This window comes from Pelobates fuscus, chromosome 5 (assembly GCF_036172605.1).
Source record: "Pelobates fuscus isolate aPelFus1 chromosome 5, aPelFus1.pri, whole genome shotgun sequence".
NCBI classification, from domain to species: domain Eukaryota; kingdom Metazoa; phylum Chordata; class Amphibia; order Anura; family Pelobatidae; genus Pelobates; species Pelobates fuscus.
Genome location: NC_086321.1, coordinates 280,885,894 through 280,912,969, shown reverse-complemented (window position 1 = coordinate 280,912,969; position 27,076 = coordinate 280,885,894). Strand labels below are relative to the sequence as shown.

The following is a 27,076-nucleotide window of genomic DNA, read 5'->3' as shown; positions in this document are numbered from 1 at the left end:
GAGGACTAAATTGATAGAGAGCCATGAGAATACATAGTTGCATAGTGATATAAATCCATCAAGTGCAGCCTTTCACATATCTGTATTAATGTTGTTGATCCAAAAGAAGAACAAACACAATGATTTCCAATTTTACCAGTGGCAAAGTGGCAATCAGATTTCTCCTTGGATCAACAAGTTGGTAAACCACATACTAAATATTCTATTCTTGAATAATTAATTTTTCCAAAAAAAGCATTCAGACTGTAAATAAACTTTTTTTTGCTGTAGGTGAAATCTCCTCTCTTCAAGTCTAAATAGATAGTGTAATGGACAGCTTATCAGAGGACTCCTTGTACCTGCTAATTATATATCTATTTAATTAATATGTTCCCTCTAACTAATTGGGCAGCCCACCTCTTTCTAGTTCCATATGATCCTTCTTTAGGACAGGTCCCAAAATCAGCACTCAATGTGCCTTCTTACAATTGATTTATAGAGAGGCAAGATTATACTTTTGTTGTGGGAATTAATATCCCTTTTATCTATGACAAAACATTAATGGCCTAACTGGTACCTCACGTTGCACATTGTTGCTTAGTCTGTTTTCTATAACTATTTCCAAGCACGTTTTATTTATTGTTTTCCATAACTTGGTGTAATTTAGGCTATAAATTGCTTGTGGATTCCTCTCCTGAAAGTGCATAACTTTGCATTTATCTACATTAATTTTCATCTGCCACTTGACTTCCCAATCCGCTAATTTGTCAAAATCTCAGTGCAGTAAAGTAATATCCTGCTCACAATGTACTTTACCTAGTTTTGTGTCACCTGCAAACACCAACACATGATTATCAGTACTTATTGTAAAATCATTAATAAACGTGTTCAAGAGATATGGAGCCAGAACACACCCCCGAGGACACAACATACCCCGGTTGGAAAAGTTCTGCTTTCTTGGCTGAAATGTAGCAATTTCTATGTCAGTTGACCACAAATCAATGTTTTGTGAATAAACATCTTAAATGTATTTCTGTGCAGCTCAGCATATGGTAATAATCAGTGAATGCTATCAATCTTTATATCTGCTGGAAGTGTGTATGTGTGAATGGCAGGCCACCAAGTTGAGATTGATTGCATAATAAAAATCATCGGATTCAGCAGGTAGTACATGAACTACAGTGCAACTAAAGGTCCCATGGTGCTCAGCAATCAGTTTAAAATAATGGGTATGTGTGTGGCTGGCTAAGAATCACTCACATTATAATTGCAGAGTTGGGAAGCTTTATCGCCTGTCTCTGTTCTATACAATATTCTAGAATTAATCTAACTACAGTTTATGCAAAAACTTTTGTGCCTGTGACCTTATGAGGTCTTGCAGGGTTACTTACTAAAGTGAGAATTTAAAGTGAATTTGCAATTTAAAGGAACACTCCACACCCCAAAAGCATGTCAGCTGGATGAAGAGTGTCCTATTTTAAGCTTATAAAAGTTTTTATGAGAAATCATCACTTTTATAAATTGACGAAAGAGCCAGGGAGCTTTGCCGGCTCCTTCAATGAGCTTTCCCAAGCTAACGGAAGTGGCAGACGGACTGTATTACATCTGTCACAGACCTCAGATCAGCACATTGAGCTAGTCCAGATCTCTGAGGAGAAGCCTTTGATTGGTTATGTCCCTGAGAAGAGACAGAAAGTCCCTTCCAGGGAAAAAGGTGAGGGCTTGCAAAGACTGCAGTCATCGGAACTGCAGCTTCTGCAAGCTTTCTTAAGATATACCTCCAATGAATACATGCATGACAAAAACATGCATGTATTAATTGGGGGTATATCTACCAAACAGTGATTGCCCATAAGGGAAGTGGAATGTTCCTTTAAAGGTTTTTACTTATCTTTTCCAGCACCGAGGCTTACTTGGTGCTGCTTACCTCTCCGCCTCCTGTGACATCATGGAGGAGGCATTGCCACCTCCAGCGTGGTCAGTGGCGTACACACAACCCATGGGGCCCCGGTGCGAAAACTGATCCGTGGGCCCCCCCCGCGCTTACTCTGCGCGGGCTGGGGCCGCAACACATGGCGGCGGGCACCTGGTCGCAGGGCTGCGAACCGTGCGACCGCGGTATGTACGCCAGTGCATGCATAAACACATACACTTAAAGGACCACTACAGACACCCAGATCAAATCAGCTCAATGAAGTGGTCTGGGTGCCAGGTCTCTCTAGTTTTAACCCTGCAGCTGAAAACATAGCAGTTTCGGAGAAACTGCTATGTTTCACTGAGGGTTAATCCAGCCTCTAGTGGCTGTCTCATTGACAGCCGCTAGAGGATTTTCTGTGATTCTCACTGTGAAAATCACAGTGAGAAGACGCTGAACGTCCATAGGAAAGCATTGAGTAATGCTTTCCTATGGGCGGTTTGAATGCGCGCGTGGCTCTTGCCACGCATGTGCATTCGGAGCTGAGAGGCGGATCGGGACGGAGAGATCCCCAGCGCCAAGGGAGCCCGGCGCTGGAGAAAGGTAAGTGCTTTAGACACACACACACTCTCATGAACAGACGCACACATTTACTGACAGACACACACTCAGTGACAGACACACACACTCACTAACACACACACACACTAACACACTCACTAACACTAACACACACTAACGCACTAACACTCACACTAACTAACACACTCACTAACACTAACACACTCACTAACACTAACACACTCACTAACACTAACACACTCACTAACACTAACTCACTAACACTAACTCACTAACACAATCACTCACACTAACACACTCACACTAACACAATCACTCACACTAACAGTAACACAATCACTCACACTAACACACTCACACTAACACACTCACTAACACTAACACTCACTAACACAATCACTCACACTAACACACTCACACTAACACAATCACTCACACTAACAGTAACACAATCACTCACACTAACACACTCACACTAACACAATCACTCACACTAACACACTCACTAACACTAACACAATCACTCACACTAACACACTCACTCACACTAACACATTCACTAACACACTCACTCACTTACACTCACTCACACTAACACTCACACTAACACTCACTCACACTAACACACTCACTCACACTAACACACTCACTAACACTAACACAATCACTCACACTAACACACTCACTAACACACTCACTCACACTAACACACTCACTCACACTAACACACTCACTCACACTAACACACTCACTAACACACTCACTCACACTAACACACTCACTCACACTAACACACTCACTAACACACTCACTCACACTAACACACTCACTAACACACTCACTAACACACTCACTCACACTAACACACTCACTCACACTAACACACTCACACGTTTTTTTTTTGTTTTTTTTTTAATTTAATCCCCCCAGCCTCCTTACCTGTGGGAGAGCTAGGGGGGATTCCCTGGGGTCCAGTGGTGTTGCTGGCCCTGCTGTCACCCGGCTGGCGGGCGCGCGAGGGAGCACTGTCCCCTGGGTGCTCCCTCTTCAGCTCCCTCGCGCGCCGCGTACTGATGCCGGAGCCGGAAGATGACGTCATCTTCCGACTCCTGTTTCAGTGCGGTGCGCGAGGGAGCTGAAGAGGGAGCACCCAGGGGACAGTGCTCCCTCGCGCGCCCGCCAGCCGGGTGACAGCAGGGCCAGCCTCGGGGGGCCCGGAGGTGGCCGGCTCTTGGGCCCCCCAGCAGAAGAGGCTGGCCCTGTGGGTACATACCTGGGTCGCAGGGCGGCCGGGCCCCCTGGTGGGCCGGGCCCGGTCGCAGCCGCGACCCCTGCGACCCCGGTATGTACGCCACTGAGCGTGGTTCAATTCAATGCTCCTCGTAAAGAAAACCTAATGCGTATGCTTTATAGGGGGCTACAATGTCACGTGACCAGGTTTTACTCAGTTGTTGCCGCAGTGCTTGCAGTTGCAGTCAGTGTAACAGCCAATAGATGTGTGTTTAACAGTTCAAAGTAAAACCTCCTTGATTGGTTAAAATGACAGAACCACAAGCCAAGTCATTGAGATTAAGTGGCCTAGGTGAATTTAAGAGTGTTTTAAAGGGTTACTCCAGCTGCCATAACCACTTCAGTGATTTGAAATATTAAAGGGACACTGTAGGCGCCCAGACCACTTCAGCTCATTGAAGTAGTCTGGGTGCCTTGACCCTTTTGCACTTAGTGTTGCAATGTAAAACATTGCAGTTGCAGTTGCAGTTCTCTGGAACTGCAATGTTTACATTGCGGCTCTAAGTCTGCCCTCTGTAGCTGTCTAACAGACAGCCTCTAGGGGCACTTCCGGAATCTGAACGGTCTTTTGGTCCGTTATCTGACGCTGGACATCCTCATGCTCTGCATGAGGACCTCCAGCGTCAGACTTTCCCCATAGGAAAGCATTAAATAATGCTTTCCTATGGGGAGGTCTAATGCGCAGGTGGCCATTGCTGCGCATGCGGATTAGGTCTCCCCCGCCGGCTGACGTTGGCGGGGGAGGAGTGGGGCGGGAACCTGACCCAGCGCTGAGGGACATCAGCCCCGGATTCAGGTAAGCGACTAAAGGGGTTGTAGCCCCTTCAGCCCCGTGAGAGGGTGCGCGAGGGAGGGGGGACCTATTAAACCTATAGTGCCAGGAAAACGGCCTGGTTTTCCTGGTACTTTAGGATTCCTGTAATGGTGGTAGGAGTCCGTATGTGCAATGTTTGAGCTTGAAACAGTGCACATACAGAGATATTTTGAATTGGGTGCTGGGGGCTAGGTTACCCAAGGTTCAGGTGACACTGGAAGCCTAGAACTTTGTTCTTACCTGCTAATGTCAATTCTGTGCATAATTAACATCTGTCCTCACTGCATGCTGCAAACAGGCATTAAAATCTTCAACTTGCAGGCAGAAAGCCAGCAATATGGAGCTTGCTTTCCTCTCCCACCCACCCTCACTCCCTGTGGGCCCTCCCTCCCAAGGTTTCAAAAGTGGTAGAACTCCTGTCACCCTCTACCTCCGCCTCCCTCCACTTGCCAGCATGGCGGGCGCACATACATTCTGAGCCAGCAAACTGGTCCAATCACAGGTTTCTTGTAGAAACCTTTGATTGGACTGCGAGAGTGTTAGCTGATGTCATGACAGAACATGGAAGAGCAGCTGGATTAAGGTAAATTAAAATTTATTTTTCAGATAATTAAAGGTGGACCAAATAGGTACGCCCCATAGGGAATTCAGAATATAAATCAATTCATTTTTAATCGGGGTTGGAGTAAGCCTTTAAGGCCAGTGTATCCAAACTGAAAGCTGAATTTTTCCAGTTTGACTAGATTTACCTTAAATTTGAAATTAACTTTACATCTATTTTGAATTCTCAATTGAAATACCCATGCTGATCTGGCTCTGGCCTAGATATTGCATCTTAGTCCTCAACTCGGCACATTTTGCTGCTTAATGAATAATCTCCATAGAGACATTAGCTGAATAATGCGGGTCATTATCCAGATATTTACCTTTACCCTTTCAGAATACACCTACACTAAGAGATTACAAGCATTTGCAAACTGTGTAGACAAAGCCAAATAACTATTCATAAACCTGTTAAATCCTGATGACGTCAGTTCTACAATCTATTAAAATGATTTTGAGCCAGCATGCTGCAGCGCTACATTAATCACAAGCCAAGTAAAATGTCTACAATCACGGCGATGATTAAATGATGAATTTAGTACCCATTGTTTCAACTGAAGAGCCCTGGTAATCCCATCTGTGTTATCCTCATCATGACAGGTAGCAGCTAGTCTTTTAGAAAGGGACATATTGTTTTTATTAACGCTGACTTACTTTGCTTCAGTAAACATAGATATTCATAGTGGATAAAAGGCAATCTGACCAATCTCATCTGTCCTTTTCATATCTAAAAGCAAATATTCTTAATTCAATCATCTTGTTTAACTCAGAACTTAAATGTGTCTTCCTTGAACATCTCTCCTTTGAACAGTTTCTACCACCTCTCCTGGTTGTCCACTCAATGCATGTACAACTAATTTCATGACATCTATAAATCGCTCACATCTAGATTCAATTCATGCTTTTTGTTCCAGAGATTAAGCTTTTTATACATATATAAAAATTCACCCTTTGTTCTCTGTTAAATCAATGAAAAGAAAGATCATAAGGAAATGTAATTCTGAGATTTACATGTCAACAAACTGACAAAGTGAAAAACACAAAAAGTGTAGATTTCTTAACAACAACAACGTTAAAACTTCAAAATGAATTTATTAACCCTTTGTAGTTAGGTTTCAAAATAATTTGCTTTACTTATAGGGACGCTGAATGGTTTAAAATATAATATCAATGCAGTTAGTTTAGTATTACTGTAAGTAATGCATTATTAACCAACAAAATTAATAACAATAAAAAAAAAGTGTAAATGGACAAAATATCAGAGACTGGGTTATTATTGCATTATTAATAATAATAATAAAGATGATATTTGTAACAGATGCACAAAACGCCTCAGGCCTCCAAGCTAGTTTTATGTACTCAGCAAAACATGATGATCTTAGTATCTAGCCAAAAGTGAGGTTACATTATTCACATATAATGTGTTTATAGATAGCAGTTAATTTAAGGCAAAATGAGTGAGGTAGGAGTTTTGCCTGCTCTCCAATCTTCACACATCCAACCTCCAACATGATCACACAGCTTAAAGGGGGGAGGTGGGGGAGGAGAAGTTGGACTAAGAGGGGAGGTTGGATGAAGAGGGAAAGGCAAATGCAACAGGGGAGGAATAGAAGTTCCCTGACACCTCCCACAACTTTCTGTTTTACACAGGGTAGTTTCTCACACGCTTGGAAGTATTTGGAAGTGATGCATGTGAGTGACGTTTGGGCAGTGTAGAAGCATCACAGTATAAAAAGCTGTTCAGACTCTGTAAATATTAGAAAGCATGGCACAGAGCCTACATTCCCACATCACACTTCCTTATCTACCAAGGGGAATCAAGCACAGGCTCATCATATTAAGTCCTCTTTGAATTGCTGGCATTTTTTTTTTTATGCACAATATTGATATCAAGAAGCATCTTCCCCAATTCGTCATGGTCATTCATTGGGATTTATTTTTTCAAGTATTTTTCCTGGTGCTGGCCAAAGCAAGTCTGAAGAGTGTCAGAGAATCTGGGAGCTGTAAACTCACCAATAAAGTAAGTTAAAAGTTGCACAGCACTCAAATTAGGCTAACGTGAGCGGATAGTATTCTAAAATCACATAAAAATACCTGTCATAGCTCTGTGTGATTATGTTTAGATGAGAATTCTGGAGCAAAGTTCTAAAATGGAGCAGTCACCATGGAAACATAAGAATGCTCGTTGTAATTGCTCCACTTTTAGAACTTTCCCACATCATTACCCACTTTTTGGGTACCTACAGTGTATCAGTGGCATGCTTGTTACAGTATATTAAATCATATTTTCACACGTTCATTTTGTAGCATCATTGTTGGGGAAAATGTGCTAATCTGTGATAGGCTTCTATTCAGTTTGCTAGTTTATCAAGTTCTGTAAATTCTTCAAGGTGAAGTTGTTATGAGCATCCAAGTTTGAATAGAGGGTTTTTGTTTAACTGGGGAAATAGTTTTATTTGATGACACATTCAAAATAATATTTAAATGATGATACTCATGTGAAATGGCTGTTTTAAAACAGATACATTTTCCTGGAAGATAGACTCTAACTATGTACACTGTAATGGGGATTTATAGAGAGAAAAAATCTTTAATAGATGTTAGGAGGTTTGCTTTCTATATAGTGAGTTTTGATAAGTTGGTAGTAACTTGTAAAAGATGTGCCGAAATATTCAGGCTTAAAAAAATACATTGCTTTAGTCTTCATTTTGCATATTGGTTTGTCACAAAAGTGTTTAGTGAATAAAGCCCAGGGGGCTTTAAATTCAACAGCCCCACCAATGTTCCTAATATTTATATATATATATATATATATATATATATATATATATATATATATATATATATATATATATATATATATATATATATATATATTAGTTGTTTGCCTTTTTATTAAAACATGGCATCTCTCTTGGTTTAGTCTTGAATCTGATGGATTTCAGTAAGACCTGATTGCAGTCATAAAAACATAAAACGTAAAAAAACAACAACTTTCTACGATTAATACATATTAGGTGTGTAGTGTTTTTTTTCCCTGGTCCACAAACTTGTAAAAATCAAATTTGTAAGAATCTAAAATTTAATAAAGTATTATACTTTACCTGCCTCTGCAATATTGCTTCATGTTTTATTCATTTTTAATACAATGTTACAGTACATTGCTTTTTATTTAAACAGTTTGCAAGATTATAGTTTTTTTTTTGTAAGATATAAAATGCATTCAGAGGTCTGTTTTGTTAGTGTCAAAAGATTAGTAGCATTCTTATTTTACGTTAAAAAAAAGTTACATGCACAAATATACAACCGGGCCTAAAGCTAATTTTAAAAAATATATATTTAAATTTAAATAAAAAATGAATTTCAACGGCTGGCGTTAACTTGTGACCATGGCGCACTGAAAGAGAGTGTAAACTTTTCTGTAAACTTTTGCTTCTTTAGTAGAAGTAAATATTTAAAAATAATTGATGATTAATAGAAAATTTTCTTGCAGTTTTTAAGACTCATGGTATTTTGACCTCTAGCCGAGCCTGATATGCATAGTATGAAAGACACAAATTACTCTGGTGAGAGACCCTAATTCTAACTACCATGTAAATACTAGGGTCTTTCACTGATGCAGTCTAACAGGTCTTATAGGGTGGAGACCAGTTGGACTGCATCAGTGAAAGACCCTAGTATTTACATGGTATTTAGAGCTGCTGATTGGGTGTGACCCATAATTTCTGCATACAACTACAGCCTCATCAACTGGGAGGCATGTCGAATTAAATGAAAATTCTGGGGAAACTTTTTATAACATTCACAATGGCACTATATTTTATTTTTGCTTGTATTGGATATGTAATCTTACTAGTCTTAAATAGATTATTAATCCTAATTTAAATATAGGCATTCCAAACGTGTATTGAGAATATTTCATACACATCTAACGCAACTCAATGATCTCATGTTGAGCTGTGAGAAGAGCTCATGTACAATGTATATGTCCAATACAATGCTGTTTGATTGATGGATTTTGTCCCATGACATAACATGAGATTTTTCAGAGATGTACTATTATCTTTTATTAACAATGGTAATATAAGTACTTAACAATGTTCTCATGGATTCATCATAGTATTTTCTTCTGGAAGTGACTTTGAAGTAAAGCAAGTATGTTTGTCACAGTATTTACAGTTATGTACAGGAGAGACTGTTAGGCCTGTACACATTTAGGTAATAAACTAATCATTCCAATATACATACATTATGTTCCTCTCTGATGGGTTAGAACACTTGTCCATAGTATGGAGTCTTCTTAGTACAATTCAAATAGTAAATTTACATTTGAGGGAACAATTTTGATAAAAGTCTTCAAATTTGCTATTCCAATCCAAACATTACATGATTTATTCACTTGAAAGTCCGAGTGTAAGAGAGTATGTTGATGCTTAATAGCTGTTATGTTGTTTAATCACAACTATTGCCAAGTAAATGCCAGGTAGATAGAGCCAAACTGATCAGAGGTCCTTAAACCATTTACTTAAAGGAACTCTCTGGTCATCATAACAACTTCATCTAAATGAAGTTGTTATGGTGCCAGGAGGCCCCCAGGTGCTCTTTTATCTTAAAGGGTTAAACCAAACGGTTTAACGCAAAAGGCCCCCTGAGTTTTCCAGTCATAAAGCACTGTTCTGTGGATAGAGTACGACTCCTTCTGCATGTAGAAAGAGAAGCAGTGTGATTCAGTAGTCCCCCCTGCTTATTCTGTGTTAAAAAGTACCCCAATTTTACAGCTCAGTGTTTGTGCGAAGTAACTAAGGTCATATATATGTTTACTTTCATACATACACAGAGTGAGGCCATAGGAGGATGCTCATGGTTTATTTATACAGTTTTTATTTAACATTAATTAATGGGACAATATAGGCACCCACACCACTTCAGCTCATTGAAGTGGTCTGGATACAGTGTCCTTATTGCACTTAGTGCTGCAATGTTAAACATTGCAGTTTTATAGAACCTGAAATGTTTACATTGCTGCACTAAGACAGCCTTTAGTGGCTGACTACCAGACAGCCACCAGAGGCGCTTCCGGAATATTACTGGAATATTAATGTTGCCGCGAAAGCACATTAGTGCCACCTTGTCAAGCGTCGGCATCAGAGGAGGCTCAGCCCTGAGGGAAATTGGCTGGGTCAGGTAAGTAAATAAAGAGTTATTAACCCTTTATTTACCGCTGCACAAGGGGAAGAGCGAAGGAGGAAGGAGGCAGAGGGAGCCATAGTGCCCTTTAATGTTGCATGGTAGGTCCTCAGGGGCATCAGGAGTAAATAACCTTACATTTCCCAACTGAAGTGTCGATGTAATTCCAGATGATTCCATACTGTTAGAAAACTTTCCAAGTGAAATTAATAACAGAAGACACCGTTAATGTTTATGGGGATTTTTGCAGACAATTCATTTTAAAGCTTTGCAACAGTGTTGAATCATTTTGAAAGCTTAATAAATTGAGTAATTGAGATCACTTTGTTACATGGATTGTGTTGTTTGCAAGTGCAAGATAAGATAACATGATATCTGGATAAAAAAAAACATACTTAGATTTATGGGTTAAGCCAGAGGCGCAACTAGAAACCACGGGGCCCAGGTGCAAAAATTGCCATGTCTTCCCCCCTGCCACCCTTCCATACGTCTACCTTCCAACTCCCATAGGTTCCCCCCCCCCCCACACACACACACACACATGCAGACAAACAGATACACATGCAGATACACACACATATACAGAGACACACACATACAGGCACACATATACATACACACACATACATACATACATACACACACACACACACACACAGACACATACATATAGACAGATAGACATACACACATATGTACATACATACAAACACACACACATACATACAAACACACGCATATACAAAATGTTTTAGTCACCCTCCTGTTTCCTACCTTTTAGGTGCAGGAGGGTGGCTTTTAGCCCCTGTATTTTTTAGTATAATAATTATTTTGAATAATGATATGACTTGAACTTGCTTTGAGCAGCCATGCAGCCTCTTAAGGTTTTATCGACTTTGGATTCAAACAAACTGCAATACATCTGAATTCTGGTCGATTAGTGGGTTGTCCGAAATCCGTAACTCCAAAGCACATATCACGAAATAAACAACAGGGACAATGGGCAGTTTTGTTTGTTTTCTTATATAGAGTTCCACCCATGGCGCCAAAAATTAGATAATTCAGAGGGAAAAATACGATTGGTTAGGGGACAGCCACTAAATATTGAGTTTATTCGCCAATCAAGTGAGACAGAAAGAGGGTGCAGATGAGCAGAACAAAAACGATGAGCAGAACAAAAAAATCTATATATAATATATTTATTAATAATAATAATAATAATGTTTTATATATATATATATATATATATATATATATATATCTTGTACTGCTCATCCTTTTTGTCCCTCTATTGGTATTTTCTTCTTATTTGATCTGTGAACCGAATGCATCTATCCATGTACTGCAAAATACACTGTAAACTGATTGGCCCTTTTTCACGCCGTTTTAATTCATTCGAACCGTTTTTCCTGAAACAATTGAATGAACAAAATTTGTCCAAGCCGAAATGTCACATGGATGATAGTTGGTCAACCCCATCCTTTTTTTTCTAGTGTTTGTGGAGACCACAACCATCTACATTACTTGTTTCAATGTTATGGACTATTCATTAACTCGTTTATTTTTTTACTTAGAGAAGTAGTCAGCTGCCCATTAGATGCTGAGAGATATGTGGATAAAACACACAACATAGTGGCACAGGAGTTGTTTATATATGTTTACATACTGGCTTTTTAAAAACTTAATTAACTTAATTCACAAATGGTTAATCATAAAAATTGTCACTCCTTCTGGACTTCAGTAGTAATCTTGAAGTGATGATTGCACCGTTTGTGACCTTTCAGAAAAGGAGAATGCAATAGCCATATGTAAAACCAGTGGAGCAATCAGCTGGGGCATTCCATTTGGTTTCTATGGTGATTGCTCTGCATGTAACACTTTGCACCAGATCACACACAGACCAATATAACCTTTTGTTCTAGGATTAGGCAACAGAAGTACTGTCAAAGCCACATGTTGTAGACAGTGATGCATTAGATGTATGTGCTACCCTAAAGCCCTAAGTGCTCTTCACTTTTTTTGCCGGACCTTTCCTTACAACACCTCCTTGCTAAATCAACCCCCACAAACCATAAATGTGTGTGTAAGTAAATGTGTAGGTATGGCGCGCGCGTGTGTGTGACTTCATCTATGTTCCCTGTTATTGTATCTCCCTTTCTAATCAATGCAAACCATTAAAAAAACAACACTATTAACATTTGTATCAGCCAGACAGGCAGCAATTAATAAAAAATAACTGAATACATTAAATTATTTTTTATTGCAGCTTAGTGCTGCCCATTACAATGCCAGACACAGGCCAAGTTTGCTTAATACATTGCTCAGTGTAGCCACCATCAGCTAGAAAATGTATAATTATCTGTCTGTGGCAAGGGAGCACAGGCTTCAGACCTGTCCAAGCTGATAGGAAACTGTTAAACACTACAGACTAAAATAATATCTTTACCAGAGTGAAATTTGTGCAACTGCTTTATAAATGTCACCCATTGCATTATCCACTGTGAGCCAGTCCTGTTGTAACAGTTGGATAAATAAAGCTGCACAAATGGGTGTGATGTATGTCCCACATGTTGCCTTTAAGAGGAGAACTTGGAATAAACATACCAGTGGTATAAATTATGAGCTAATTGCTATTATGGTATTTGTTAGCTGTAAATAGCCTTGCTTGCAGATCTAGTTAATGAGATCCAGTCAGCAGAGATAAAACCTTGTGAAGTGTGCAAGACCTTTGTGTGCTTTGTGTCTTCTCCCTATTTGTGAGATTGTTTGTTTTAGTCCAACTGTCATCTCTTTTCCAAGCACCTCTTTCAATGCAATCTGACCCCTCTTTATCTCCAGCCAATGATCACAGGAGGCCGGACTCTCTTAACACAGCCATTTTTGCTTCATTACCTTCTTTTATGCTATCTCCTGTTTCCATTATCACTGTATCCATTTGCATTTTAATTAACGGATATTCACCCTGCTTGTTCTATCTTTTATCTTACAAAACCCATAGTTAGCTTCACAATTGGACTAGCTTTACTGGCATCCCTGGAGGAACTGATAATACACCATGATTGTTTAAAAACACTTTTATTTACTATGTAAGTGTAAAATTACTCAGCTCTGGGGAAATGCTTCAATTCAAGCGCCCTATTCCATATATACAAAAGACTAAAAAGAATAGACTGTGAACATTACTATAACAGCAAGGTGCAGAATTGAATTATAATTTTTTTTTATTATTTTAACTTTTTTTTTCTCCTAACCTATCTTTATTTTTATTTTCACTTCCTTTTCACTCTACCTGTTTGAAAATCCTTGCATGCATGAATGGCATTATAAAGACATTGACAATGTGGACTGTTATTCAGCAGGTATAAAGGCAATCTGTATTGTTCATTCAGCTTAATAATGTACTACAATAGTGCTCCCTGCACCTGCCAGTAATCTGAGTGTCCGTAATTAAGTTCCGGTTTCACTCTGGTGGAGTTCTATGAATAGAGATCTCTGCTGTACTGTGGGATTTCACACTGTTTACTTTTAGTAGACCTTCTACTTGGATGGGTTTCCATTTATTGTTTACAGGGCTGTTGTTCTTAAAATGACACTTTTATATCAACTAGACTCACCTACTCAGATTTTCTATGGTACATATTTGTACAGAATTGTAAAAATGTAAGTGTTCCTCTACTCCTTCATTGTGTCCTCTCACACACCTTCAACCTCCTGTGTGCATTTCCTGACACCCTTTGCCCCCTTGTATGTCCTTCAGGGATGTATTTACCACAAGGCAAACAAGGCATTTGCCTAGGGTGGCACTTTCAGGGGGGGTGCCAAAAAATGCCACCCCAAGCTCCCAGACAAATGCCTTGTTTGCCTCGTGTCCTTGGGCTGTCCACCTTACTGTGAGTGAGTGTAGCTGTCAGTGTGTGTGTCTGTGAGTGAGAATGGGTGTGCCTGTGAGTGTGTGTCAGTGTGTGTGTGTAATTTTATGTGTATCTAAAAGTGTGTGCCTGTCAGTGAGTGGGTCTGTCAGTGTGTGTCTGTCAGTAAAAGTGTGTGTTGTTTAAACAGTGTGTGCCAATGACTGTGTATCTGTCAGTGAGTGTATATCAGAGCATGTATCAATGAGGGCATGTGTCTGTCAGTCAAAAAAATGGCCTTGACATGAATTGGGGGGGCAAATTTCGATTTTGGAGGTGCCCGAACTTAGTTTTGCCTAGGGCAGCACAAATCCAAAATACACCACTGATGTCCTTGTGTTTCTACTAACCAACCCTTACCCATAGTTTCCATGCGTCTTTATTTAGGAGGGACAGTCGTTTTTTGGAGCACAAATTCCTCTTTCCCTATTCTTTCCTAATGCCCCTCTTATCTAGGAACTCCATAATGTTGGTGTGTCTGAGTGTATAACAGAGTTCCATAGCAATAATACTCACAGTAATGTGTCTTTAAACTGCAATAAATGTATTTAGAAATCAGTCTGTGTAAATAAGATATATTGTTACAAATCACATTTCAGTCGCATATTTTTTTATTAGTAAGTCACCTAAAATGTCTAAGAATAACCCTTCCCATGGCCACACCTCTAAAATTAAAGTGTCCCACTTTGTCCATTTGGAATATTGAGAGTTATAGTTACCCCCTGTGCATCTGTTAACCCCCATCTCTTCTGTGGGTATTTTAAAATCTTACCCCCTTTGTGTCTCTTAACACTACTTGTGTGTCACCCCATTTCCCTTTGTATGTTTCTGAAGTGGAAATCAATCAATAAATTGATTATTTTGTGTATCTGCCCCTTGCCAAATTAAAGAAACAGTGCATGCACGCTCCCTGAAGTAATTCACACCGGACACGCGTTTCAGGTTAATGAATGTTTATTAGAGGGGGTGGCATGCCCCTTATGAAGCAAAATTACATCACGAGCATTGTCAGAGATAACATTGATTTATACAACAATAATTGGTTAGGGGTTAAGTGGTTGATTCATTGCTCGTCCTACCGGGTGTGATGTCACTGGCATCTTGCGGGTCTCCCCCAGATTCCAGCGCCATCTTGTTAGTAAGGGTGTTATTCGATGACTAAGGGAAACTCCCTGGCCCTAGCAGCCATTTTAGGTAAATCATATGAAACGATAAATGCTGATCAAGAACTATATAAAGTATATAGACATTTTACTAAGTAAAAGAAATCAGGATAATATTTCATGTCCACAACAGTTTCTAACCCACTACTCCGTGATAGAAGATCTTTATGTTCCCCTGCCTAGTCTGACTGGGCGCTCCAAGTAGTGTGCAAATAGTGGCTAAAAATGGAGGCTATGACTTTAGCCTCTGCCCTCTCCACTTACTGCATGCAGCTCACAGCTCCCTGTCAGACAGGACAGATGAACATCATGAGTCGTTATTCTGGCCCTGTGTGACTTAAACACAGTTAGTGATAGTGTAAGAGGGATGCTCTGAGCAGTTCCCTTCTACCTGCAAACAAAGGTTGAACCATTTTAATCTAAAACATGCTCTTCATAATGAAAAATATATTTAACCTGCATATCATAATGGAAATATGCAAATTAATTATATGAATATTTATTAAGACATAGACATATATGTTTCTTTTGAAAAATAGCAAAATTAGACAAGACTAATATAATCACTGTGCTGTCTGTCTATCTATCTATCTATCTATCTATCTATCTATCTCAGAAACAGAGCAAGCACTGCTTCTGTGTGGTCCACTACAATATGGTGGTCTGAATCATTTCTTCTTCTAATTATGGTCAAAGTATCTGCTTTTTGTACAAAAATCAGATCGGATTGTAATCAATGTCCTCAATGAACATTAACACTCTCTATTGCATCATATTTTTCATCAATTTGTTATTAGGGAACAGATTATATGGCACATCATACAAATTTAGGAACAATGCAGTAATTACTGTTTTCCCAAACTTGGATTGGGATATAAAAATTAAGCAATTAGAAGGTTTCTATGGTGATTTCTCATATTTGGGTTTTTATAAAAAATATACCTGTCAGTCAGTGACCTGTAGTTGCTATGATTACTCCTCTAGTAAGTTGATTCTTATCCCAGTTCTAATGGCAATAAATTCAATGAGGGAGGGCAAGGCAGGGCCAGTTTCATAGAAAGGGGTGGTAACATGACAAGATAGTCTACACTGGAGAGACTGTAAGTTAAGTCGGCTAATAGTTGAGAAAGCAATGAAACACTTAACTTATTGCTGTGAGAAGTGTATATTCATTGATTGAGAGGGACTTTGGTTGATAATGTTCCTAATCTAATGTTCCATTAGATATCTTCCAAATTGCAATCATTTGAGATTTTTAGCAAAACACAGGCAGTAATAAGGTTTTTATGCTTTTTTGATAATCGATAAGATTTTTATATGATATATGTAATTTGTTTGATTACTTAATGTACAATACCAACAATGATACTGAGGAAAACATGTATCCCTTTTACAGAAATATAACTACAACACAGCGCTAGAATATTTGGTGGTTATATTTAATCAGTTAAAAATAAATTGTTTCTGACTTTTTAGTAATTGCAGTTTGGGGTATATATAGTTCTAAAACATTTTAGCACAGGATTCCATTTATTGCAAGAGATATATTGAAAGATCCTCACTTTTTTGTTTTCAAGGGAAAATTATACCTCAAATATAATTTACACATAATTACTTTTATAAAAGTGAAGTGTCATTTTTCTGTGTGCAGCTGTAGTCCACTGATATAAAGGATTTAAATTTGCTGCATTTGTAAAAGAAACAAGTTGTTATGAAGAAGCCCTGAGGATTTTTAGGAAAAAAAAAATACTTTTTAAGACAAATACTATTTGATATTACTGGCTTTTTCTTAGTCAACACATGGCTTTTCTTTAGTCAGCCAGGCCTCCAACAGGGGTATTTAAAGAGCTGCACCAAGGACCATAACCGCTTCATTTAGCTGAAGCGATTATGGTACAAGGACATTGTCTGTGCAGTGTTTCAAAATACTGCCTGTTCTAAATCATTAAGCTTTTTCTTTAGTAAGGGACACATGTAATAGCTTTCTTTTTTTTTTATTAATTCTGTTTATTTTAATTCTATTATTCCATAATTTTTTTTTATTTAGCATATTCTTTTTTTTTAAATACCTCCTAATTTTGATTTAACGGGGCTGCTTATGCTTCTACTCTCAAGAAGTTTAGGGAGTGATGGGGTCAGAGGGAGCATAGACAAACACAGGTCTACCAGCTGTGCAATGCACCTCATTGCAGATATACTCTATCTATACTACCTCTCTTGGTAAACTCATTAGCTTCTTTGGCTTCCAATATAATTTCTATGTGGATTATACGCAAATCTATCTGTCCTCTCCTGAACTCTCCCCGTCCTTCTTGACTAGTGTCTCTGACTGCCTCTCTGCTATTTCTAACTGGATGGCTGCCCACTTCCTTAAACTCAACTTGAAAAAAACTTAAATTCTGGTCTTTCCTCCATCAAGTGTTGCTACTCCTGTGTCTGTCTCCCTCTAAGTCAACGGTGCTACCATCTGCTCCACCACGCAGGTTCGATGCCTAGGTGTTCTCTTTGACTCCGACCTCTCCTTCACGACTCATGTTCAGTCTATCGCCAAATCCTGTCGTTTCCATCTCAAAAACATTGCGCGTATCCGACCCTACTTCACGCCAGATGCATCTAAGGTGTTGATTCATTACATTGTCTTTTCTCGCCTTGCCTACTGTAATCCACGTCTCAGTGGTCTTACGTGCTCCCAACCAGCGCCGTTACAGTCCATAATGAATGCGGCAGCGAGGCTCATCTTCCTGTCTGCCTGCACCTCCCACGCCTCACCCTTCTGTCAGTCCCTACATTGGCTTCCTTTAAGATATAGGGCTCAATTTAAAATTCTGGTTCTTGCTTTCAAATCTCTACATAATGCTGCTCCTACCTTTCTATCCTCCCTAATACACATATATGTCCCGTCTAGGCCCTTACGCTCTGCTGAAGACTTACGTCTATCTTCTGTCTGTACTCCCACCTCTGATGCTCGCCTTCAAGACTTCTCGAAGACCTGCATCGTTCCTGTGGAACTCATTTCCCTCCTCTGTTAGATGCTCACCCAGTCTCCTTCAAAAAAATCATTAAAAACCCACTTCTTTATAAAAGCGTATCAATTAAACTGTTAATAGCTTACGACTGATTCCTCTCTTGCAAGTTTCATTAGTCTAATACCATCCTTACCTTTTGTGTCACTTTGCCCCACTCCCTCTAGAATGTAAGCTCATTGAGCAGGGCCCTCAACCAACCCCTCTGTTCCTGTGTGTCCAACTTGTCTGGTTACAACTACATGCTTGTTCGTCCACCAACTGTAAAGCCCTGCAGAATTTGTTGGCGCTATATACATAATAACATAATAATAATAATACTGTATGATTACCTTACAATATTCCTCTATTATTGTCCTTACTCCTATATTTGCTAATTATTTCACATCAAAATAGCTTTTTAAATGATCACAAACTTTTCAAATTATTTATCTACAAAAAAAAATAAACATGGATTTACAGTCTCTTCTGTATAATATTAAATTGAGGCCGTAGCATGATATATATTGTAACTAAGTGTTAGTTCAGCTCGGTTTGCTGGTAGAAAATATTTAGAACCTGGAGGAATAACTCTTTAGGGTCACTATCTGCCACTAAATCCAAGGATGCTAAATCAACACATACAGAATATACTGGGATATCAGTGCCATCCATTGTATTTATCAAGTTTCACAATTAGATTAGCTGCCAGTTTAGATTGTTAAATCCTAGGAGATTATATATTTTCACCTTGCATGTAGCAAAATTGAAGGAAATATACTTCAGTCATTAAAATGGTATTTATTTTGTGAGTCTATAACTATTCAGTCTTGCTCGAGGCATCTTGATACCATATGTCTAAAAAAAGTTTAAAATCCAAGTCCTGTTTTTCCTACCTGAATTACCTGTAAATGTATACCAACATCTGCTAGGTAAAGAGACATTTGGATCCAATTAGTCACAAGTATTTGTGACAGCTAATCCCTGAAGCTATTTTAAAGGAAATTACATATTCCTATAAAATTACTTCCAGCTTTAAGTCTGTAATGTATGTAAAATCGTTTTTGGTTTGTACTTTAAAAAGCAAGTATTTCTTTCTTTGTTTTTTTTTTTAAACATTTGCTTGTTTTAATTGAAGAATGAACTCAAATGGGGATAAGTTTGCAGGTACACTCTTAAACAGATGCTATAGGCACCAAAACCTCTTCATCTCATTGAAGCGGTCTGGGTGCACTTTCCCTATCCACCTTAGTCCTGCAATGTTTACCATTGCAGTACTTTGACTCCATAAAATGATGCTAGACATCCTCACTCTATGCATGTAGAGGTCAGAGAAAACCCTATAGGAAAGCAATGAGGCAAAGTTTTCTAGGAATGTAGTATTACTATATCTTTGGTGTGTCAGGACTTCAATGGAATGTTGACTCTGGATGTACACCTGAAAAAGGTTTGTGTGTGCAACCTGTCCACCAGACAGGCCTGAACATGCTCCTCTCTGTAGGAACACTTTCATTGGTCAGAAGCGTGGCTCATGATGGTCCTAATTTTATGCAAAAATGGAAAAAGAAGTAAGTGATAGAAAGATATAGAAAATCCTTGTAGAAAGAGGAGCAACCCAAAAATAATACTTGCAATTTTATTTTATTTTTTTCCATGTAATGGATTCATAATAATCATCACTTGATCAGCAAATTCTTAAGGATTTTAATAAAAGTCAAGTTTTATTTAATTTTTTGGGTTGCTCCTCTTTCTATCGGGATTTTCTATCTTTTTATCCCTTACTTCTTTTTCCGTTTTTGCATAACAATATCCCCCATTTCTTCCAAAAGAGTAACCTTACACTCTCGCCATTAAATATTTGTATCTAATCAGCTCATGATGGTCTTGTTTAGTAATTTGACATTTTCCAGGAATTTCTTTTGTGTCCTCAAAACTGCGACACTAGGTGAAAAAGTCATGCCTGTGAGGATTTAGGGAAGTTTGAAAAGATTACATATCTGTAAAGATGCGTGTTTACTTTCAGACACCTTGTAGTAGAGTAATATATTTGGAAGTAAGCATTCCAAAGACAGCACAAACAAGAAAACGGAAGGCTGATCATGAAAGAGTTGCTATAGGGGAACAAAATCAAAAGGACGGAAACAAATTAAGAAATTGGAGAAGAAAAACTTAAAGGGAAAAACAAAAATTGAAAATAGCTAACAAAGATACTATTTAATAGGCATTTATATTTAATAGGCATTTATATTGATTTCACTATTAATAGGCCTTATGCAATTCATTGATAAGGATTACATGAGAGCATTATGGTAGTAGTTAGCAAGAAACACTGTAAAGTGTTATGTGGCAATGTTTATTTGTCCAGTCATGTTTAAAAAAACTGTGTAGAAATTCGAACATTTTGAGATTTTCTGTGTGATGGGGAGCGCTCACTTTGTTTAAAATTATAATTACAAATTATTATTTTTTTCTAAATTTTCCCCCTTCACGCAGACAACACCACTTTACAAGCCAATGTTAAACTTTTAGCCATGTCTTAATATATTGTAAATTACTTTTATATTAAAGAGACATTATAGGCACCCATTGAAGTGATCTTGGTGCAGAGCCCCTGTCCTCTTAACCCGGCAATGTAAAACTTGCTGTTTCAGAGACATCAATTAGAGGCGCTCCCCGGTCTGTGACTCTGTGAAAGCATGTTGGATGCTTCTCTTCAAATTCCCTATGGTCGAAACTTTAATGCACGTGTGGCAAGTGCCACTCATGCACATTAGGTCCCCCATCGCTGCGACACCGCTGGAGGAAGAGGCCTCAGCGCTAGAAGGAGTTAAGAGTACAAATGGGTTTTAACGTTTTCAAGAGCTGAGGTGGAGAGAACCTATTAAGTAAGGGACAGGCCACACCATATCAATATATCATTAGCGAAATAGGTTTGTATTCCTAACGCTATAGTGTTCTTTTAACTGCTGTAGTCCAGGAAGAATAGTTCCATAACACTTGTATGAAGAAGCTATTGGACTTACTTGTTAAGCATTGTATTGCTGTAATCAGTGGCGTACATACCAGGGTCGCCCCTGCGACCCTGTATGTACCCACTGGGCCAGCCTCTTCTCCTGGGGGCCCCAGGAGCCGGCCACCTCAGGGCCCCCCAAGGCTGGCCCTGCTTACACCCGGCGGGCAGTCAGGTTGGCCGGTGCGCGAGGGAGCACTCTCCCTTGAGTGCTTCCTCTTCAGCTCCCTCGCGCACCGCACTGATACCGGAGCCGGAAGATGACGTCATCTTCCGGCGCCGGCATCCCTACGCGGCGCGCGAGGGAGCTGAAGAGGAAGCACTCAAGGGAGAGTGCTCCCTCGCGCACCGGCCAACCTGACTGCCCGCCTCGGAGCCCAGCAGCACCTCTGGACCCCAGGGAATCCCCTCAGCACTCCAAAAGGTAGGGAGGCTGGGGGGATTAAATAAAAAACAAACATGTGTAAGTGTGTGTGAGTGTGTGTGAGTGTTAGTGTGTGTTAGTGTGTGTGTGAGTGTTAGTGTGTGTTAGTGTGTGTGTGAGTGTGTGTGTGTGAGTGTTAGTGTGTTAGTGTGTGTGTGAGTGTTAGTGTGTGTGTGAGTGTTAGTGTGTGTGTGAGTGTTAGTGTGTTAGTGTGTGTGTGAGTGTTAGTGTGTGTGTGAGTGTTAGTGTGTGTGAGTGTTAGTGTGTGTTAGTGTGTGTGTGAGTGTGAGTGTGTGTGTGAGTGTTAGTGTGTTAGTGTGTGAGTGTTAGTGTGTGTGTGAGTGTTAGTGTGTTAGTGTGTGTGTGAGTGTTAGTGTGTGTGAGTGTGTGTGTGAGTGTTAGTGTGTGTGTGTGTGTGTGTTAGTGTGTGTGTGAGTGTTAGTGTGTGTGTGTGAGTGTTAGTGTGTGTGTGAGTGTTAATGTGTGTGTGTGTTAGTGTGTGTGTGTGTGTTAGTGTGTGTGTGTTAGTGTGTGTGTGAGTGTTAGTGTGTGTGTGTGTTAGTGTGAGTGTTGGTGTTTGTGTTAGAGTGTGTGTGTCTGCTAGTGAGTGTCAGTGAGTGTGTTACTGTGTGTGTCTGTTACTGAGTGTTTGTGTGTGTTAGTGAGTCTGTTTGATGTCTGTTAGTGAGTGTGTGTTTGTCAGTGAGAGTGTATGTTTTGTAAGTGAGTGTGTATGTATGTCTGCCGCTGAGTGTGTCTGTCAGTAAATGTGTGTGTCTGTAAGCTAGTGTGTATGCATTTGTTCGTGAGAGTGTGTGTGTGTGTCTTCAGCACTTACCTTTCTCCAGCGCCGGACTCCCTTGGCGCTGGGGATCCCTCCGCCTCTCAGCTCCGAATGCGCATGCACGGCAAGAGCCGCGCACGCATTCAAACCGCCCATAGGAAAGCATTACTCAATGCTTTCCTATGGACGTTCAGTGTCTTAAAATGGCGGAAGCGCCTCTAGCGGCTGTCAGTGAGACAGCCACTAGAGGCTGGATTAACCCTCAGTGAAACATAGCAGTTTCTCTGAAACTGCTATGCTTTCAGCTGCAGGGTTAAAACTAGAGGGACCTGACACCCAGACCACTTCATTGAGCTGATGTGATCTGGGTGTCTGTAGTGGTCCTTTAAGTGTGTGTGCATCTGCATGCACTGGCGTACATACCGCGGTCGCAGCCCTGCAACCCCTGCGACCAGGTGCCCGCCGCCATGTGTTGCTGCCCCGGCCCGCGCAGAGTAAGCGGGGGGGGGGGGGGGGCACTGATCAATTTTCGCACCGGGGCCCCATGGGTCATGTGTACGCCACTGGCTGTAATATTAGAAAAAGCTGCCAGAGACGGGATGAAACCAAGCTTTATTCTGATTGGCTGCCTGGTGTGTTTATCCCATCAGAATACAGTTTATGGTCAGTGAATCTGAAATTAAGTATATGAGAATAAATGAATGGCAATCCTTTGTCTACTATAAAATGCAGATTTCTAGGGCGCAATCAAAATAAAACTAGGTATATTCAACAACATTTTCCTGCATGGTTTATTTCTAAAGGCAGCTGTCTTAAAGGAACATTGTAGCATTAAGAATACAAATATATATTTCTAACACTAGATTCTAATACTGCCTATTTAGATTAGAGGACCTACTCCCAAAAAAGATTTACTTACCCTTTTTTGTGTCACAGTGCATGCATCTTGCAACTCCTTCTCTAACATAATCTGGGTGTCTTTAGGGGCTCTTTAAGTATATAAAATCTAACTAAACCTAAATTGATGATAATATGAATATAAAATCAAGCAAACTAAGGCCACATTTTAGCAGATCTAAAAATACATTTCAAGGTGCGTTGCTATGAGATTTGCACGTTGCACAGGTAAACATGGTGTTCATGGCCAATAAAAAAAAATGAAAATAGTATGATTGTGTTGACAAATACTTTACTGATCGTATAATGGAATAAAAAACTGCAAAGTTGGAGAATTACATTTATGTGCATATTCCATTACGTTTCAGCCACTTGTTTTTTTCTTTTCATCTTAATTTCTGCAATGACATTTTTGTGATCCAAGTTGATCAAAAGCCAATTTGTAGGAACAACATTTCAGCATGTTGTGGTTAAAGAAAACAAAAGCAGTTTAAAATAATTCTGTGCAGTCAATAGGCACATAACAAAACTGAATGTCTCCCTCAATGCCATTTTCGACAAAACATTATCCGATACTTGCATTTTAAAATGTTATACAATGAGGCATAAAGTAAATCACTGCTGATGAACATGAATAAACAACTAAATGCATACCCATGCCTAGAAAAAAGGATATTCAAGTTGTGATTCATCTAGCAGCTCTTGCCGTCACTGACAGACACACTCACATTCACTGACAGACACATACACAACTTAATACTGACAGACTCACATACATTGCCTCACAAACTCACAAATTGTTATTATTTTTTTTAATTTAATTTAAATCCATCCAGCTACCCTACCTTTGGGAAAGCTGGAGTGGATTATTTACTGGGGGAGTCCAGTGGGTCTGATGTCCCTAGGGTCCAGTGTAGGTGCTGGGCTGGTTGGGTGGCTGTGCAGGCTCCAAGGCTCCTGTGATCCTGTGCACCTCGGTGGGTGGGAGGGCGGAAAGGCCTTCAATAGGGGAGGTAAGGGAGCTGTAATCTTTCTGCTCCACTCCCTTGCGCACTGCTAAGTGATGTCGGGAGCAGGAGGGATGTCATATTCTGGCTCCGGTATCATCGCTAGGCGCACAAGGGAGCTAAGCAGGCAGAGCTCAGAGAACGGCTCTCCCTCACCACCTGCCTGCAATATTAATAGCCATCTCTCTCAGGGAGGCCCTAGAGTGGCCAGCAGGCGAGCTCTTGGGCCCCTTATGAAAGTGCCAGTGCACTTGGAAAGGGCAGTGTTTTTTGCTGCCCTCCTGAAAGTGCCGCCAAAGGTAAATGCCCAGCTGAACATTGTCCAGATCATAACACTGTCTCTGGCTAGATCCTTCTTCTCATAATGCGCCTTGCTACCATCTCTTAACCAGGTAACCGACACACACACAACCGGCCATGGAATTACTTTTTTTTTTAAAAAATACTTTTTTTTTGAGTGAAGCACTTGACATATACATAGAACACAATAAATATTGCCGGTGTTATGCAATTTCGATCAATCTTCTTGGCATTGATACATAGCTTTTTTCACCTCTATCGTGTGTAGCGTTGCATTCCAGTTTGTCAAGACACATTCGTTTTGTTTTTTGTTTTTATATATTGTAATATACAACTGTAAATAAAGTCCGAAGACTATGTAACCAAACTATTCAACGTTGCTTACAATATCATTTGTATCTATCTACCTCTCCGATGGGGCTTGTGTCACCATTCTCCCCAAGGTGGCCTCTAAACAATGATGGGCTACGCCCTGTGCCTGTTCATTACTCTTTTACTGGCTGTCGTGTCGAGTTTCCCATTGGATGAGTGACATAGAAAAAGAGAGATGAAAGAAAAAGGGAGAGAGAGAAGATATTAGAGAGTTCATCAGGTTGGGGATGTCAGCGCCATACAATATGAGATTATATGATCCCAAGTCAAGTAGGACCTTGTCTGGGACTGTCCCGTGAGGGGTGGAGACTGAGTCAGTTGTTCCCTACCTGTGTTTGTGCTCGCTCAGGCTAAGTCGCTAGAGGTCCAGGGTTCCCACACTTTTTCAAGGAATTACTTTTTAATAGGATTCCTCATATTTTGTTATCATGACACTTAATAAAAGTGAAATCCCTCAAAAAGCAGTGACTTTTCAGAAAAACAAAACAAAACATGTACAGTGAGGGAAAAAAGTATTTGATCCACTGCTGATTTTGAACGTTTGTCCACTGACAAAGTAAGGATCAGTATATAATTTTAATGGTAGGTGTATTTTAACAGTGAGAGACAGAATAACAAAACAAAAAAAATCCAGAAAAACGCATGTCAACAAAGTTATAAATTGATTTGCATGTCAATGAGTGAAATAAGTATTTGATCCCCTATCAATCAGAAGTATCTGGCTCCAAAACGTCTTTTATACAGGTAACAAGCTGAGATTAGGAGCACTCTCTTAAAGGGAGTACCTAATCACAACTCGTTACCTGTATAAAAGACACCTGTCCACAGAAGCAATCAAACAATCAATCAGATTCCAAACTCTCCACCATGGCCAAGACCAAAGAGCTGTCCAAGGATGTCAGGGACAAGATTGTAGACCTACACAATGCTGGAATGGGCTGCAAGATCATCACCAAGCAGCTTGGTGACAAGGAGACAACAGTTGGTGCAATTATTAGCAAATTGAAGAAACACAAAATAACTGTCAGTCTCCCTCGGTCTGGTGCTCCATGCAAGATCTCACCTCGTGGAGTTTCAATCATCATGAGAACAGTGAGGAATCAGCCCAGAGCTACACGAGAGGATCATGTTAATGATCTCAAGGCAGCTGGGACCATAGTCACCAAGAAAACAATTGGTAACACACTTCGCCGTGAAGGACTGAAATCCTGCAACGCCCACAAGGTCCCCCTGCTCAAGAAAGCACATGTACATGCCTGTCTGAAGTTTGCCAATGAACATCTGATTGATTCAGAGGAGAACTGTGTGAAAGTGTTGTGGTCAGATGAGACCAAAATCGAGCTCTTTGGCATCAACTCAACTCGCCTTGTTTGGAGGAGGAGGAATGCTGCCTATGACCCCAAGAACACCATCCCCACCGTCAAACATTGAGGTGGAAACATTATGCTTTTGGGGTGTTTTTTGCTAAGGGGACAGGACAACTGCACCGCATCAAATGGACGATGGACGGGGCCATGTACTGTCAAATCTTGGGTGAGAACCTTCTTCCCTCAGCCAGAGCATTGAAATTGGTATTCCAGCATAACCATGACCCAACACACAGCCAGAGCAACAAATATGTTGCTCAAGAAGAAGCACAGTAAGGTCCTGGAGTGGCCTAGCCAGTCTCCAGACCTTAATTCCATAGAAAATCTGTGGAGGTAGCTGAAGTTTCGAGTTGCCAAACATCAGCCCCGAAACCTTAAATACTTGGAGAGGATCTGCAAAGAGGAGTGGGACAAAATCCCTCCTGAGATGTGAGCAAACCTGGTAGCCAACTACAAGAAACAATCTGTGATT

The 27,076-nt window shown here is 40.0% G+C and overlaps 1 protein-coding gene across 1 annotated transcript in view; it reads left to right on the top strand.

Annotated features, from left to right (window-relative positions):
- Positions 1-7,098: 7,098 nt before the first annotated feature.
- Positions 7,099-27,076, top strand: part of TRABD2A (TraB domain containing 2A) — an 87,379-nt gene continuing 67,401 nt past the window's right edge. Inside the window, exon 1 of the mRNA XM_063457286.1 lies at positions 7,099-7,203. Within this exon, the coding sequence (XP_063313356.1) occupies positions 7,099-7,203 (105 nt within the window). The remainder of the gene's footprint in view (positions 7,204-27,076) is intronic.